Raw genomic sequence first — 14,126 nt, 5'->3', positions numbered from 1 at the left:
ATCTGCGTCCTCGGTCTATGTGGTAGAATCCACAGATACCTCATCTGGGTGCCTTGGTTTCTGAATCCCGACCTTCCAGCCACTTCTCCTAGGCATCTCGACAGTGCGTGGGTATCAGACTGGACGACCACTCAGGGCTCCCCGCTTCAGTTCTAGTTTCTGTTCTGGGGCTACACATTTTCCCCTTGGGACTTCCTTCTCCCTATAAGAAAGTAGGTCCGTAAGACCTACTCTTTGTAGGTCTCCCAGTTTAACTGAAAAGACAAAATTTCCCTTTACTAGTAACCAAGTATAAATTTAAAGTTCTGAAGATGCTAATAAATAAAAGGAAAAAGAAACCTTTGACCTCTTAGCGCCTGGAGGAAAACACGGATAACACTCAGGTGAGAAGCAGCAGCACTCTCACCGAGGGCAGGCTGACCCGCGTAGGGAACCCGGGTTGGGGAGGCCTTCTTAGTTTTCTTAATTAAAATTTTTCTATTGTGGTATAATATACATAAAGTTTACTATTTTAACCATTTTAAATGTATAATTTAGTGGCATTAAGTATACTCACATTGTGCCACCATCATTACCACACACCTTTGATCACATTCCAAATGTAAGCTGAACCGTAACCCCCCATCCCACCGTTCCCTCCGACCTCTGGTCTACACCCCGTCCTGTGACTGCCTGTTCTAGGTACCTCACGTGAGTGCAACCACACAGTATTTGTCCTTTTGTGCCTGGCTTATCGCACTTAGTATGTCTTCAAGGTTCATCCATGATGTAGCATATCCTGGAACTTCATTCCTTTTTCACGGTTGATTAATGTTCTATTACATGTACGTAATAGAACATTCACTGATGTTCTATGATGTACGTTCATCCGCTGATAGACATTTGGGTTCGAGGAGAAAGATGGCAGGCAGTCGAGTGTGTTCACACACTGAGGGGAAGAGGCCACAGACAGGGAGGTGGTGGAGCAGACGGATGAGGCCAGGCCTTGAGGAGGGGGAGGGGGTGTGGCATCCAGTGCTCTGAAGCAGACACAGTGAGGTCTGAGCCTGGCTCAGCTACAGAATAGCTGTGGGTTCTGCTTGATTCTTTATGGTACCATCTATGAATTACAAGTTTCTCATTTTGTGGTGGGTGGTTCTAAGGGTTAAAGGAGATGATGCATAAAATAACCAACACACTAGATGTGCTTGATAAATACTGGGTTTTTTTCCTCTTAAAAAATGTGGAAAAGTGAGGGTATGTTTTAGAAACTGGCGATTGAGGATTCGCCTCTGCCTATCTCAATACTCTTTTGTGTAAAGTAGGAAGTGGGGAGTGAACACTTGGGACACTGACTGGGGACCACAAAGGAGGGTGGAGAAGGGGACTGCCTAATACAAGATACAGGGGCTGCAACCTGGCCACCCTCAGAGGCTGAAATACCACACCGTTCCTGGCTTCTGCACCTCTGCGTGGAGCAGGATCTCGGTGGACTTCTCATCTTGCTGTCGCTCTGTGAAGCTTTGAATCTTCCCACGGGCAGAGTTAAGGGCTCTGCCCTGTTTCACCACAGCCTGTCAGAGCTTTGCCGCTCACGCCCCAGTGCTTGCTGGCTTGTAATGCCAGACTCCTTCAACTGGGAGGCCCTATCCAGACATGCTGTAGGCGCTGATGTGAACAGAGAGTGTGCGTGGCTTGACCTCACCCAGGAGCCAAAGCACAAGGTGATCCTGACCCATCAAGTCCCTGCGCTCACGCAGGTACGGACTGTGGACTGTGGGCGGGAGGGTGAGCAGGAGCCTCTCCAGGTTCAGAGGAAGGGGAGGGAGGGGAGGAGGCCTGACTTTTCAGTTTATAGCCTCTGGACAGAGTGTATAGTATTTAAAAAATAAAAACTACTTCACCCCTAACTCAAGTCCATAAAAGTTAAACTAGATTTAGCATATTCTTAAAAGGCAGAGATATAGAACACATTTATTAAAGATCTCCTTCCAAACCTACTACAGTTGAAAACTCTGATGCTTAGGTGAAATCTCAGCTAGGAAAACACTGCCCCTGCCATTCTGTGGCGCTGAGGTCATCTGCAGCGTCTATCATTTGGTTAGGGGTCTTCAATCTCTCAAACATCAGGCTCAGATGAGCACCTGGTCAAAGCAGTGACTGGCGGGGGTGAGGGTGGGGGTGTCCTCTCCAGACCCTGAAGGTTGGGGGCCAGGAATGGGGGTGTGGGGTTGGGTGCAGTTTCTAGGAACACAATGTAAAAACTACTTTTCTTGCCTTAACTTACCCATTCAGACTTAGGTCCCTGGCAGATACTGTACCATTCAGCCAGTCTGAATTATCTGCAGTTTTCTGAGCACTTTTGGTAACTTCCCATGTCCCCATCCCTGGCCTAGCCTTGCCTTCCCCTCTTTGCTTGTCAATCCCATGTAGATCCTGAAGTCTGGCTAATGTCCCACCTTTTATTAATTTTTGCCACATATGGTGACTTCACATCCCTTCAGGAGTTAGGAGGGCCCCGATCACACACTGCCTCATGGCATGTCACTCACGTTTGCTTTACCCCTCATTAGATAGGTCACCGTGTCTTTGTACGCCTGACATGCTGACACAGCAGGCACACAGGGTGTGGCGCTCGGTGAGACTAAACAGCTGAAGCTAACACCTCACTTCATCGACATGGTCTGGAAATAAGTTATGCTTTTTTTCTTTCTTTGTTTTATTCTCACCCAAGGACATGCTTATTGATTTTAGAGAGAAGGGAAGAGAGGCAGAGACAGAGAGAAACATTAATATGAGAGAGAAATATCAATCGGTTCCCTCCTGTTTGCATCCTGACCAGGAACCGAACCCGAAACCTAGGCATATGCCCTGACCAGGAATCGAGCCCGCAACCTTTCGGTTTATGGGATGATGCTCCAACTGACCCCCAGCAGCCAGGGCTGCTTTTCCTTTTTTAAACTTTAATAACCATTTACCAATGTGCCCAGAACATCTGGCAGTATTTATATCAAGCTGATACTGAGACCCAGTTCCTGTTCTAGCAGGGAGCTGGATACAAATAGGCCCAGCTGTGATACTGTGGTTCAGGAGGAGAGCGACATTCACTTGGGGGGTGGAGGAGGGAACATCTGAATCAGGCCTGAAAGACACCAAAGATGGAAAAAGCTGGAGGAAAAGGCCTCTGGGACGATGGAACAAGACCCATGGCAGGCGGTGAGTTCACGTGCAGGGGCTGTTTCTCAGGGTACAACGCAGGGCTGCCTCTGAGGGAGCAACGGAGCGTGTCTGGAAAGGGTGGTGGGGCCACTCTGTGACAGGCACTCGGGGCTTTGTCATCTGCCTCTACCATGTTTGCTGGCTTCACCTCTCTTATTCCTTTCACTAGTGTTCCCTTTGGATTATCAGTTTACCAAAAGTCTATGGACACTTTTGCTCTTGACCTCTTGGTCTAGACAGCCCAGTACTTACCTTCCATATGTGATGTTTGAATTTGCTACAGTGTTTAAGCTTACTGACTTGTGGTACGCTTTACTGCCTATTTCAATTTGTTTAGTAATGAACTGTGCAATCCCAGTAACATAAAAATGAAGGAAAAATAAATACCCCAAAGATGATGCACCATATACAACTGCCCAATCTGAGAAAAGAATCCTCCAACAGCTTCATTGCTGTCCTGTCTGAAGCGAATTGCACGAGCCCTGCAAGAAAGAAAACAATGTTCAGATACTGAATTATTGTGTCAAGAATTAGTTGATTTCCTCCATACTCTGAGCAAGCTTGTCAGAATGAACAGTGATTGTTTTTAAATTATCAGGTACAATCAAATTATTTTAATGTATGTAAAATATATCTTTCTATAGCTACTGTAGCCATTTTTGTGAGCAGTTAATGACTATTAAAATAAAAGTGTGAGGGAACGTGGTTGCCCTGCTGATTCTTCACGAGTCAAGAGAGCTGGCAGAGGACAGAACCAGTAAACAGAAGATTGCTTGTCCAAGAATTCATTGAGAAACTGAGGGAAACCTGGATATGAAAACACCTAAAATGTCAGAGAAAGACAGGGACCGCCTCTCAAGAATGGGGTTTAAGAAGAGATGAAGGAACCACACCTTCGAAGCAGCTGGACACAGTGAACTCTCAGAAACGCGTGAGCTCTCTGAACCGTGAAGGTGATCTGCCACCTCTTGGGAAGCACGTGAAGCCGTGAAAGTGGAGCTTCTCGGCTATACACCGTCCCAATCAAAACTGGAGATACCTCTCGGTTTTTCCTCTTACCGGTGCAAACCATTAGGAAAATGAGTACCAAACGGCATTCATTACATACTACGTGTGAAGGAAAGGGTGTACGTTTGTTGTGTCTATGTGTGTAAGATGAAATTGTGATTAAATTGGTTAAAAGTTAGCACGTCTTAAACTTCCCTTAAGATTTCCTGTTGCAAAAGGTATCAGCTCTTCAAACACCTTTTTTCACATTTGTTCCAGGTACTTTATTTTTATATTTAGTGATGCATCTGAAATCCTAAAAATGTTTTAAAAATGTATATTTTTCCAAAAGCAGTTTTTAGAATTAAAGTTAAACATTTTTTTAATCAACACTGCCCAGGCTTTGACTTGAAGTCTCAGTGACATCATGGTCCCAAGCTGATGGGACAGGGGAAGATGTACCCATTCTAATTCATCTTACAGAGCTGGAGGCATAAGGACAAGCACACCAACCTACTGATATGTATGGTGAGAGACATAAGTCTCTAGGGACAAGGTTTTGAGTTGGCTTGATCAGTGCATTCTCTTCTTGGAGGCAAACATCGTAGCAAGTGAGTTAGAACATCTCAAAGGGGCCAGGGGAGCATGGGATCAGAGCAGGGCCGCCTGCGGTGGGAGTGATGAAGCCAGGCTCTCCTCAAGGTCACTTCGGATCCTAGGCTCTCATCCACCACGCGCTCAACTTCACGAGGGTGATCCAAGCTTTCAGGTGACGGAGGGATCTCTTGCTATTGCCCCCAAGAGTTACCCACAAATGATATTAAATTTTAACTTTTGCATTTAAAATTAATTGATCAGTATCTTCACAAAAATTACAAATCTGATTGGTAAATTATTGAGATTAATCAAATCACATTAATGTGCATTCTAACTCAGCAGGAAAAAAAATACTCTTTCGTTAATAGTGATATTCAGGATTATTCATTTCATTCTGAATTTCTCCGGTTTAGTTACAGTAGGCAAAGAAAACATACTTGCCTTAGCCTGGTAACAAGCAGAAGCATGTACCGAAGAGGAGCTCACCATCCTAAAATAGCCACCTATGTGCCAAAATATAAATTGAACGCTGAACTGACTTTATAAATAATTTTTAAAGTAACTGAAGAATAACCTCAGAACTTCCCTGTGGATTCCACAGTGGGCAAGTTTTAATCAGTAACGTACAAAAAATCAGAACTATTGAGTAATCCTACTCTATGGACAACTGAATTATTACATATAAAGCCCCCTTAAAAAAGTGATGCCTATAATAGCAGTATTTGAGGGAAAGCAGAGTTTGCTGCCCTAAAATATGCCTTTTGGGACATTATTTTAAACTGGTTATTTTTAATAAATGGAAGACTCAGAAAAGCCTTTGACCTTCCCCCTAACTGCCTAAAAGGACTTGAAGGCCCTGCCCCAGGAGGGAGCTGTGATCACAGCTAACTCCAGTGTAACCTGAAGTAAGGGCAACAGACAGGGGGGGACCTGGCAACGCCTCTCTGATCAAAGTCCTCTGCCACCCGATGTTAAAGAAGGCCCAGTGAACATTTATTTCCCAAATGTTTGCCTTTTCATCTCCTCGTGAATTGCCTTCCTGCCCTTTGAAGTCCCAAACCACAACTCCCTTCTTTTTGGCTCAAGATGGCATAGAAGCCTTCACTGCCAGATCTGCCCTGGGGTCTCACATTCTTGTGGAACCTCCGTACGTATATGCGTAATAAATCTGGATATTTTCTCCTGTTAACCTGTCTTATGTTAATTTATTAGTCCAGCCACAACTTAAAAGAGTAGGAGGAAAATGATTTTTGCTCCCCCATATTTACAATAAAATATTTCTTAGTTTTCAAATGAAAAGAAACTCCAACTTGAATTCTTTAACCTTTGATGACCTAAGAGGAAGATTCATTAGAAAGAAAGATCACAGAACCATTTTCTGGAGCTGCAAGAGATCTTAAAAATTAGCTACTCCAATGCAAGAAATTTCATAATGGAAACAAGAGCATATATAAGTTGAGAGTAAGTAAAAGTCACAGGTTCTCTTTTAAAGATAAAGATTAACCAATGGTCAATGACCAATGGCCAATAATCTATTCTTGTATCCCCTCGTAATTATTGAGGCTTTGTATTACTTTATCTTTGACTTGTCTTTTCTGTTACTTTTATAATAGTCAGGATTACCAAAAACAACATAAAATTATAATGGTGAAAGTTGGTAGTATTTTGTTTTAATGGTAATAAGCATGCTCCTTGTGCTTTGCCATTAAGTTTAATGTAGCTGTTAAAATGGAGAGACGGGCAGTTTTACCATGTAAACCAGGGCCAGCAAACCACAGACCTTGGGCAAAATCCCACCCATGCAGCTTGTTTTTATGGCCCAGGGGCTAGGAATGGTTTTTACATTTTTAAGTGCTTGGGAAAAATCAAATAAAAACATTATTTCATGACACATGAAAATTATGAAAAATTTTCTTTCTGCATCCATAAAGAAAAGTTTTGCTGGAATACAGTCACACTTATTCCTTTACTAACTGCCCATGTTTGCTTTCCCATTACCGCAGCAGGCAGAGTTAAGTGACTTGGGACCCAGCGTGGTCCACAGAGCCTATGTATCTTACTACCTGGTCCTTTACAGAAAAGTTTGTGCCAACTCCTGATTTACATAAGATATTCTCTACTAATTTTAGTGTTTTTTTTAAATTAGGAATTGGTGTCTCTAATAAAATGTGTCAAATCTTATCAAATGCCTTCTGAACATGAATTAAGATGTATTTTAATTGTTTTTTTAATTATGAAATATTTCAACCTTTCTAGTCACCTAGATTTTTAAAACATGAACACTTTGTGTTTGCTTTGGATCTTTTCAAAAGGACATGAACACTGCAGCTCCCTTTGACTCCTCCTCACCCCGTCCCCCTGTCCTTCCTTACCAGTTACTCTGGAAGCAGTTCTCTTTTGAATACAAGTCTTCTTGTCCATGGTTTTATATTTCTAATTCATGCGAATGTGTCTATGAAGTTACATCTTTTTACATAGCTCCTGTTAAATATCTTATTTATGTAATTCTTTTGTTATCTTTTTAAAATTTACATAAAAGACATCATGTAATACATATTCTCCTTGAACTTTCCTCAATATGGTGCTTCCGAGATGGATCGTTAACGGGTACTGATCAGGTTTACTTTGACCACTGGATAAAATCCCACCGCATGAATATCCTATAATCTTTGCACTATGGCATACAGCTTTACAATTCTGGCAACTGCAAGTGACTTTTTTATGTGACCACTACTTTCTGCCACCCATCTGACATTTACTGACGACCAGGACGTGCTGGCCTTTGTGGACAGCGCAGACCTGACGCTGTGGTGCTGCTGTTGTGGGGTGGGTGAGCGCTCTGACACGGCACGGCAGGGACGTGTCCTGTCGGGGGCGCAGAGGCCAGAGCGCGTGTGCTGGGCACCTATTCCGGCCTCGGCTGTGTGTGTTACATTAACTGGTTTCCTCACTCTGAATCATCCTCGGATTCATGTATAAATTCTCCTTGCTGAGGTATGTCATTAGCATCTTTATCACGGTATACCTTATATACCATAAAATTCACCTCAGTAAGCAATTCCACGCTTTTAAAGTAAACTTACAGGCCTGTGCAACCATCACAGTCCAACTGTGCTAAAAGATCCCTTGTGCCCACCTGCAACCCTTCTGTTCCCACCCCTAGCCCTGGGCAACCACTAATCCTTCTGTGTCTAGATCTGCTTTTCTGGACATTTTATACCAATGGAATCACAGACTCTGGACTCCTTTGTACTGGACTCCTTCATGTTGCATATTTTTGAGGTTCATCTACATTTGTAGTATGTACCAGTAGTTCATTCTTTTTTATTACTGAATAGTATTCAATTAATACACACACCATATTTCTTTATTTTTTTGCTGATGAGTGTTTAGCTTGTTTCCACTTTTTGGTTATTATGAAAAATGCTGTCTGTGATCACTGTGTGTAAGTTTGTATGGATGTATTCTCGATTTTCTTAGGTGTACACCTTGAAGTACATAGCCACGTCCTGGGTCCTATGGTAACTCCATGTTCAGTATTTTGACGAACTGCCAGGCTATTTTCCAAAGTGGCTGTACCATTTTGTTTTTCTCACCAGTAATTTACGAGCCCCCCAATTTATCCACAACCTTACTAATACGGTATTATCTGTCTTTTTAGTTATAGCCATCCTAGTGGGTGTGAAGATGTATCTCGCTGTTTTACTTTGCATTTCCATAATAACTAATGATGCTTAGCACCTTTTCATGTGCTTATTAGGCATTCATATATCTCCTTTGGTAAAATGTTTATTCAAATCCTTTGCCCATTTAAAATATTTTTAAAAATTTATGATTTTCTTTATTTACTTTTATTATGGTTAAAAAACACATACATTAAATTTACCTCAATTGTTTTCAACTGTACAGTTCAGTAGTACCAAATTTATTCACGATGTGCAACAGATTGCCGAAACCTTTTCATTTGGGAAAACCAAAACCTTATGCCCACTAAATACAGCACCCCTCCTCCCAGTCCCTGGCACCACATTTTCATTTTCTGTGCTTTTCAGTACTTTAGATACTTTGTATTAGTGGAATCATACCGTGTTTGTCCTTTGTAACTGGCTTATTTCACTTAGCTTAATGTCATCAGGATTCATCCCTATTGTAGCACATGGCCGGATTTCCTTTTGAAAGGCTGTGTAACACTCAATTGTATGCATACACGGCATTGTCTTTATCCCTTCATCTGTCAGTGGACATTTGGGTTCCTTCCCCCTCTTGGCTACTGTGAATAATGCTGCAATGAAAATGGGTGTGCAAATGTCTTTTTGAGATGCTGCTTTGAATTCTTTTGTATACTCAGGACTGGGATCGTTGGATCGTATGGTCATTCTATTTTTAAAATCTGGGGAACTTATGTACTATTGTCTCACGGCTGCACCACTTTAATTCCTACGAACAGTGCACAAGGTTACTGATTCTCTGGATCTTTGCCGATACTTATTATTTTCTGCTCTTTTAATAATAGTCATCCTAGAGCATAATATATCTCATTGTGGTTTTGATTTGCATTTCTCTTTTGATTAGTGACGTTGAGCATCTTTTCATATGCTTTTTGGCCATCTGTATGTCTTTGGAGAATTACCTATTCAAGTTCTTTGCCCATTTTTTAAATGGGGTTTTCTTATTGAGTTGAAGGATACTTTTATATATTCTGCATACAAGTCCTTTATGAGATGTATGATTTGTAAAATTTTCTCCAATCTGTGACTTGTCCTTTAATTTTCAAAATGATATCCTTGTAACTACAAAGGTTTTAAATCCTGATGAATTGTATTTTATCAATTTTTTCTTTTGTGGATCGTGATTTTGGTGTTATCTAAGAACTCACTGACTAATCCTAGATCACAAAGATTTTCTGCTATGGTTTTCTCAAAAAGTTTTATATTTAGGTCTACAATTCATTTTTGATTAATTTTTGTATATAAAGTAAGGTAGGAGTCTAAATTCGTCATTTTGCTAAGATATCCAGTTGTCTTAGCATCTTTTGTTGAAAAGATTATTTGTCCCCATTGAACTGCCTTGGTACATTAATCAAAAGCTAATTATTCATATCTATGAGTGTTTATTTCTGGACATTCAATTACATTCCAGTGATCTGCACACCGGTCCTTATGTGAGCACCACACTGTCCTTACTACTCTTGCTCTGGGTCAGTTTTGAAACTGAGAAGTGTGAGTCCTCCGACTTTGTGCTTCATTTTCAAGGCTGTTTTACCTATTTTGGGTCCTTTCCATTTCCAAAGCCTGCTGGGAGATTTTGATCAAGATTGTGTTGAATCAATCAATCAGTTTGAGAAAAAAAAACTGGTATTCTACTAGTTAAATAACGAAGAAAAAAGTAGCAATCCTATCATCTTGGTGCTTCGTTTATGTGACAAAAAGCAACATTTCAGAAAAGATAATGTCCAAGCAGAATATAAAATAAACTCATGCAACACTGGGGTTTTGTTTGGGAAAATAAAAAGGAGTCCTTATGTCTTAGAGAGATATAGTAAAATATTTGGTGGACAAAATGGTATGTTGTCTGGGATTTACTTCCCCATAATCTGGGCTGGGGGAGTTAGACCTAAGCTAGACTGGCCATGTGTCAATAATTATTGAAGCTAAGTAATGGGTATGGAAGGGGAGGGTCCAGGTATTATTCTTTCTAGTTTGTGTATGTTTGAAAAAGTTTCACAATAAAAATGTCAAACAATACATATCAAATCACAGCATTATCCCTGGAATTTATTCCTAAAATTAACATGATGGCCTCATATAATCTATTAATAAGACTTACAGTCCTGGCTGGTGTGGCTCAGTGGATTGAGTGCCATCCTGCAAACCAAAGGGTCACTGTCTTGATTCCCAGTCAGGACATGTGCCTGGGTTGTGGGCCAGGTCCCCGGTGGGGGACATGTGAGAGGCAATCATACATTGATGTTTCCCTCCTTCTATTTCTCCCTCTCTTCCTCTCTCTAAAATAAATAAATAAAATCTTTAAAAACAAAAAAGACTTACAAACTCACCATCTAGTAATATACTCACCAGTAATTGCCCCATTCAATCATAGTTCCTGGCTGAAAAGAGATTTGGATTTTGGTTTGTTAGTTCTTTTGTGAAGAGATATGGAAATGTAAAAAATAACAAATGATAAAACTAACTAAAAAATTAACATTTAACAATGTGAGGTATAACAAATAAAATGTCACAAAATAATATTATTCACTGTGTACATACCTATCCCTTGGTGGAAATAATATTCTATGGTTTCATATAATAAGACAACATACAGTGTGGGATAAAAGTAGGTTTACAGTAATGAGTACACGAAACCCAGAGTTTATTTGTGTATTATTATTTTTTAATTATTGTATTATTTTCCATATGAACAACTGTAAACCTACTGTTGCCCCACCTTAAGGCATCCAGTTATTAATAGTTATCACAACCACAGTTAGGCCCATCCTCCGGATGGACTTAATTATTAAACTGCTGGCACCCACTCAGACTTTATTGTGAAATTTAAAAAAATTCAATTTAAGTAAACTTCATAAGGCTATCACTTTATTTTTTCCAGTAGAATGGGGAATGTTAGACTCTGAGATTGATATATATTCCTTTGAACAATGTTGATATCTTTGGATTTCTTGCTAGTAGTGACTTAGTGGGCAAGTATCTAGAAAGTCTTATAAAACATTATTTATTCCTTTCAATCTTATAGTGTTGTCCAATTTAGTCAATAGTCACACACTTATTAGTTGCTCTATTTCAGTTACAATAGATGCTATTTATTGTACCTAGTCCTGCATTTTAGGTCTTTCCTTTAAAAATAGAATTGCTATATAATATCAATAATAACTTTTATGTTTAAAATTATAAAGACAAAAGAGCTTAGCAGAAGAGAAAGAATGAGAAATTAAGAAGATTTTTTTAAAAAGGTAATAAGAGAAGGACTAGACAGGCAAGAAAATCAGCCAATCAAAATATAATGCCAAACACATCACAGAATGTACACTCAACTTTTTTTGGTCAGCATTAAGGGTACTCATACTTCTTTGCAGAAGAATGAGGGACAGTTAACTCATATTTCAGTACTTACTCGAAGTTGGTAAGATCTGAGTTCATATATATTAGGTCCTGACCGTGGAACAGGCTCATTCCAGAAACTGAATTCTAATAGCAGCTGATTCTTCCGAGACAGAAGCATGTTGCTTCTTGCCTTCCGGAATTCCAAAAATTCCTTTGAGTGAGAAAAACGTGCCCATGAACTCTTCTAATATTTATACACAAGCCTACGTGAGTAACATTTCTGTTCCTCCTATAACAGAACACTATTATAAATAGGGTCTCGGTCGTCCCTATTAGTATTCCCTTTTACTATCAAGTGTCCAGGTTTAGGAGACAAGCTACATGGCCGTCCTAACTATTTAAATGACAATATAAACAAATGTAATCGCTCACGTTTTAGGTTCTCCTAACAGTGTCGGACAGCATCGCAACAAAGGTGACGTGGAGAGTACAACAATGTCAAATAAGCCAGGGGCACCTGAGATCCTGCTTCCTGGCACATCATCACTTTTGCTCAGATAAACTAATAAAAGTTCAAAACCAAAAAACTTCAAAGAATCCAAAAGCCATTTTTGTTTGGACTGGGAAGCTGTACAAAAGGTTTTCTTTCCTAATAATGTGTAGCTGTTAAAATTCTCTCCACTAACATGAGACGATTAGTGAAGGGAGGGACAGGACAGCAAAGTCAGCCCAAGGTCCAGTATATACGGCTGGACATTCCTGAAGCAGATGTGCATTAGCTAACCCAGGCTGGCTCTGCCTACCACGCTGACTCACTGGTTTCAAAGAACCAGCTTACCATTTTCGAAGTACAACTGACTTTTACAATAAGAACTGTTAATTTAATAGTATTACAATGGGTTACTTTATGTTTGAATACATCTTTAGAGGGTCCGAATAACAACATTTGTTATTACAAAAAGTAGTTTACCACTGGTAAAAAACTGATGACAGAAGAGCTATTTAATTCTGTACTAGCCTCTACTATATTATTGATGTAAACAAGTAAACAGTTTCCAAAATCATTACCTGATTTTCTCTGAGTTTACTCATGACCTCCGTGAGGGCGGGATAGCCTCCTTCATACCTCCAGAGGTGGACTGGAATATATTTTAAAAGATAACATACATTTAGAGTTTCATGATACTCCTGCCTTGAAAATATTCTAGACATGCATAGTATTAACATGGTACAAATCCGTAATGTGCCACAGGTTGGCCTATGAGTTACACTATAAAGTTACAATATAGATTTAAACAATGAAACAATAAAAAAAAATGTCTGCAATGAGTTACTGGAGAAATGATTTTAACCATAAAACCAGACTGAAACTTGGGAAGCTTTGATTATAAAAACAAGCATTAAATTAAATATCATTTAAAGGCTTAAGGAACAGTGTGTATCCCAAAGCCTTCGGCTTCCTACCAGCTTGATCCTGCTCGCCGTACCACGTGTTCCAAGTCCCCACCAAAGTGCAAGGGTAGTGTTTATCCTCATGGATCTTCAGCAACACCTCTTGACTTAAAGAGAAGAAATAGCAACACTAATTAAACAGCCAACAAAAATTCACCAGGTGTACAACACGTGATCAGAAATAGGAAAAATGCCATTTACCCCGTATTCTGACCTCGGAATATATTTACGATAAAACAACATGCAAAATTAACCTTTTACCTGCATTCTGTTCTACTGGTACCTCACTTATCATAAGCTTAAGTTTCTGATACCTCCAGGTGTATCTGGAACATTGGTAAGCAACTCTAGTAATAAAAAGGATAAAGAAGAGCCAAAGGCTCCAAGGTTCCAGGCACTATGAGTCTACTACTTGCCATTCCAGAAAGAAGTATTTGAGAATGGTGACGTTTATAAAAGCTAAGTTCTGCTGATTTGAAAGATAGGAAGAACAAGGGACATGGGAATAGAAAAAGAACACTGGAAAAAAATAAGAAAGGGGAGAAAGTAACGTTCAAGATGGGGAGACAACAGACGTGGCACAAGCAGGCAGAGGTAATGGGCAGAGAAAAGTGGCCCTAGGTAAGGAGGAAGAAGACAGAGGTAGAACACAACACGACTCCAATAGTTCCAAAGGGCATCAACGTGACAGAAGAATCCAATGAAAAATACAATGTAAAGCAATAATTAGGTTCCACTGAAGTCAAGTGAGGGGATTTGCGAGGTACCACATCATTCCACGTCCGACACACCACCCATTCTGTAACCACTGATTGCACCGCAGCAAAGGCAAGG

At 40.2% G+C, this 14,126-nt stretch overlaps 1 protein-coding gene across 1 annotated transcript in view; it reads right to left on the bottom strand.

Annotated features, from left to right (window-relative positions):
* Positions 1-14,126, bottom strand: part of NIPSNAP2 (nipsnap homolog 2) — a 32,891-nt gene that overhangs the window by 5,545 nt on the left and 13,220 nt on the right. Inside the window, exons 4-8 of the mRNA XM_024571412.4 lie at positions 13,305-13,399; positions 12,909-12,979; positions 11,911-12,051; positions 10,857-10,888; positions 3,586-3,680 (exon numbers count right to left, since the gene is read on the bottom strand). Coding sequence (XP_024427180.1) covers positions 3,586-3,680; positions 10,857-10,888; positions 11,911-12,051; positions 12,909-12,979; positions 13,305-13,399 — 434 coding nt within the window. The remainder of the gene's footprint in view (positions 1-3,585; positions 3,681-10,856; positions 10,889-11,910; positions 12,052-12,908; positions 12,980-13,304; positions 13,400-14,126) is intronic.

Source organism: Desmodus rotundus, chromosome 1 (genome assembly GCF_022682495.2).
Source record: "Desmodus rotundus isolate HL8 chromosome 1, HLdesRot8A.1, whole genome shotgun sequence".
NCBI classification, from domain to species: Eukaryota; Metazoa; Chordata; class Mammalia; order Chiroptera; family Phyllostomidae; genus Desmodus; species Desmodus rotundus.
The sequence above is the reverse complement of the archived record's forward strand: the minus strand, read 5'-3'. Positions and strand labels throughout refer to the sequence as shown.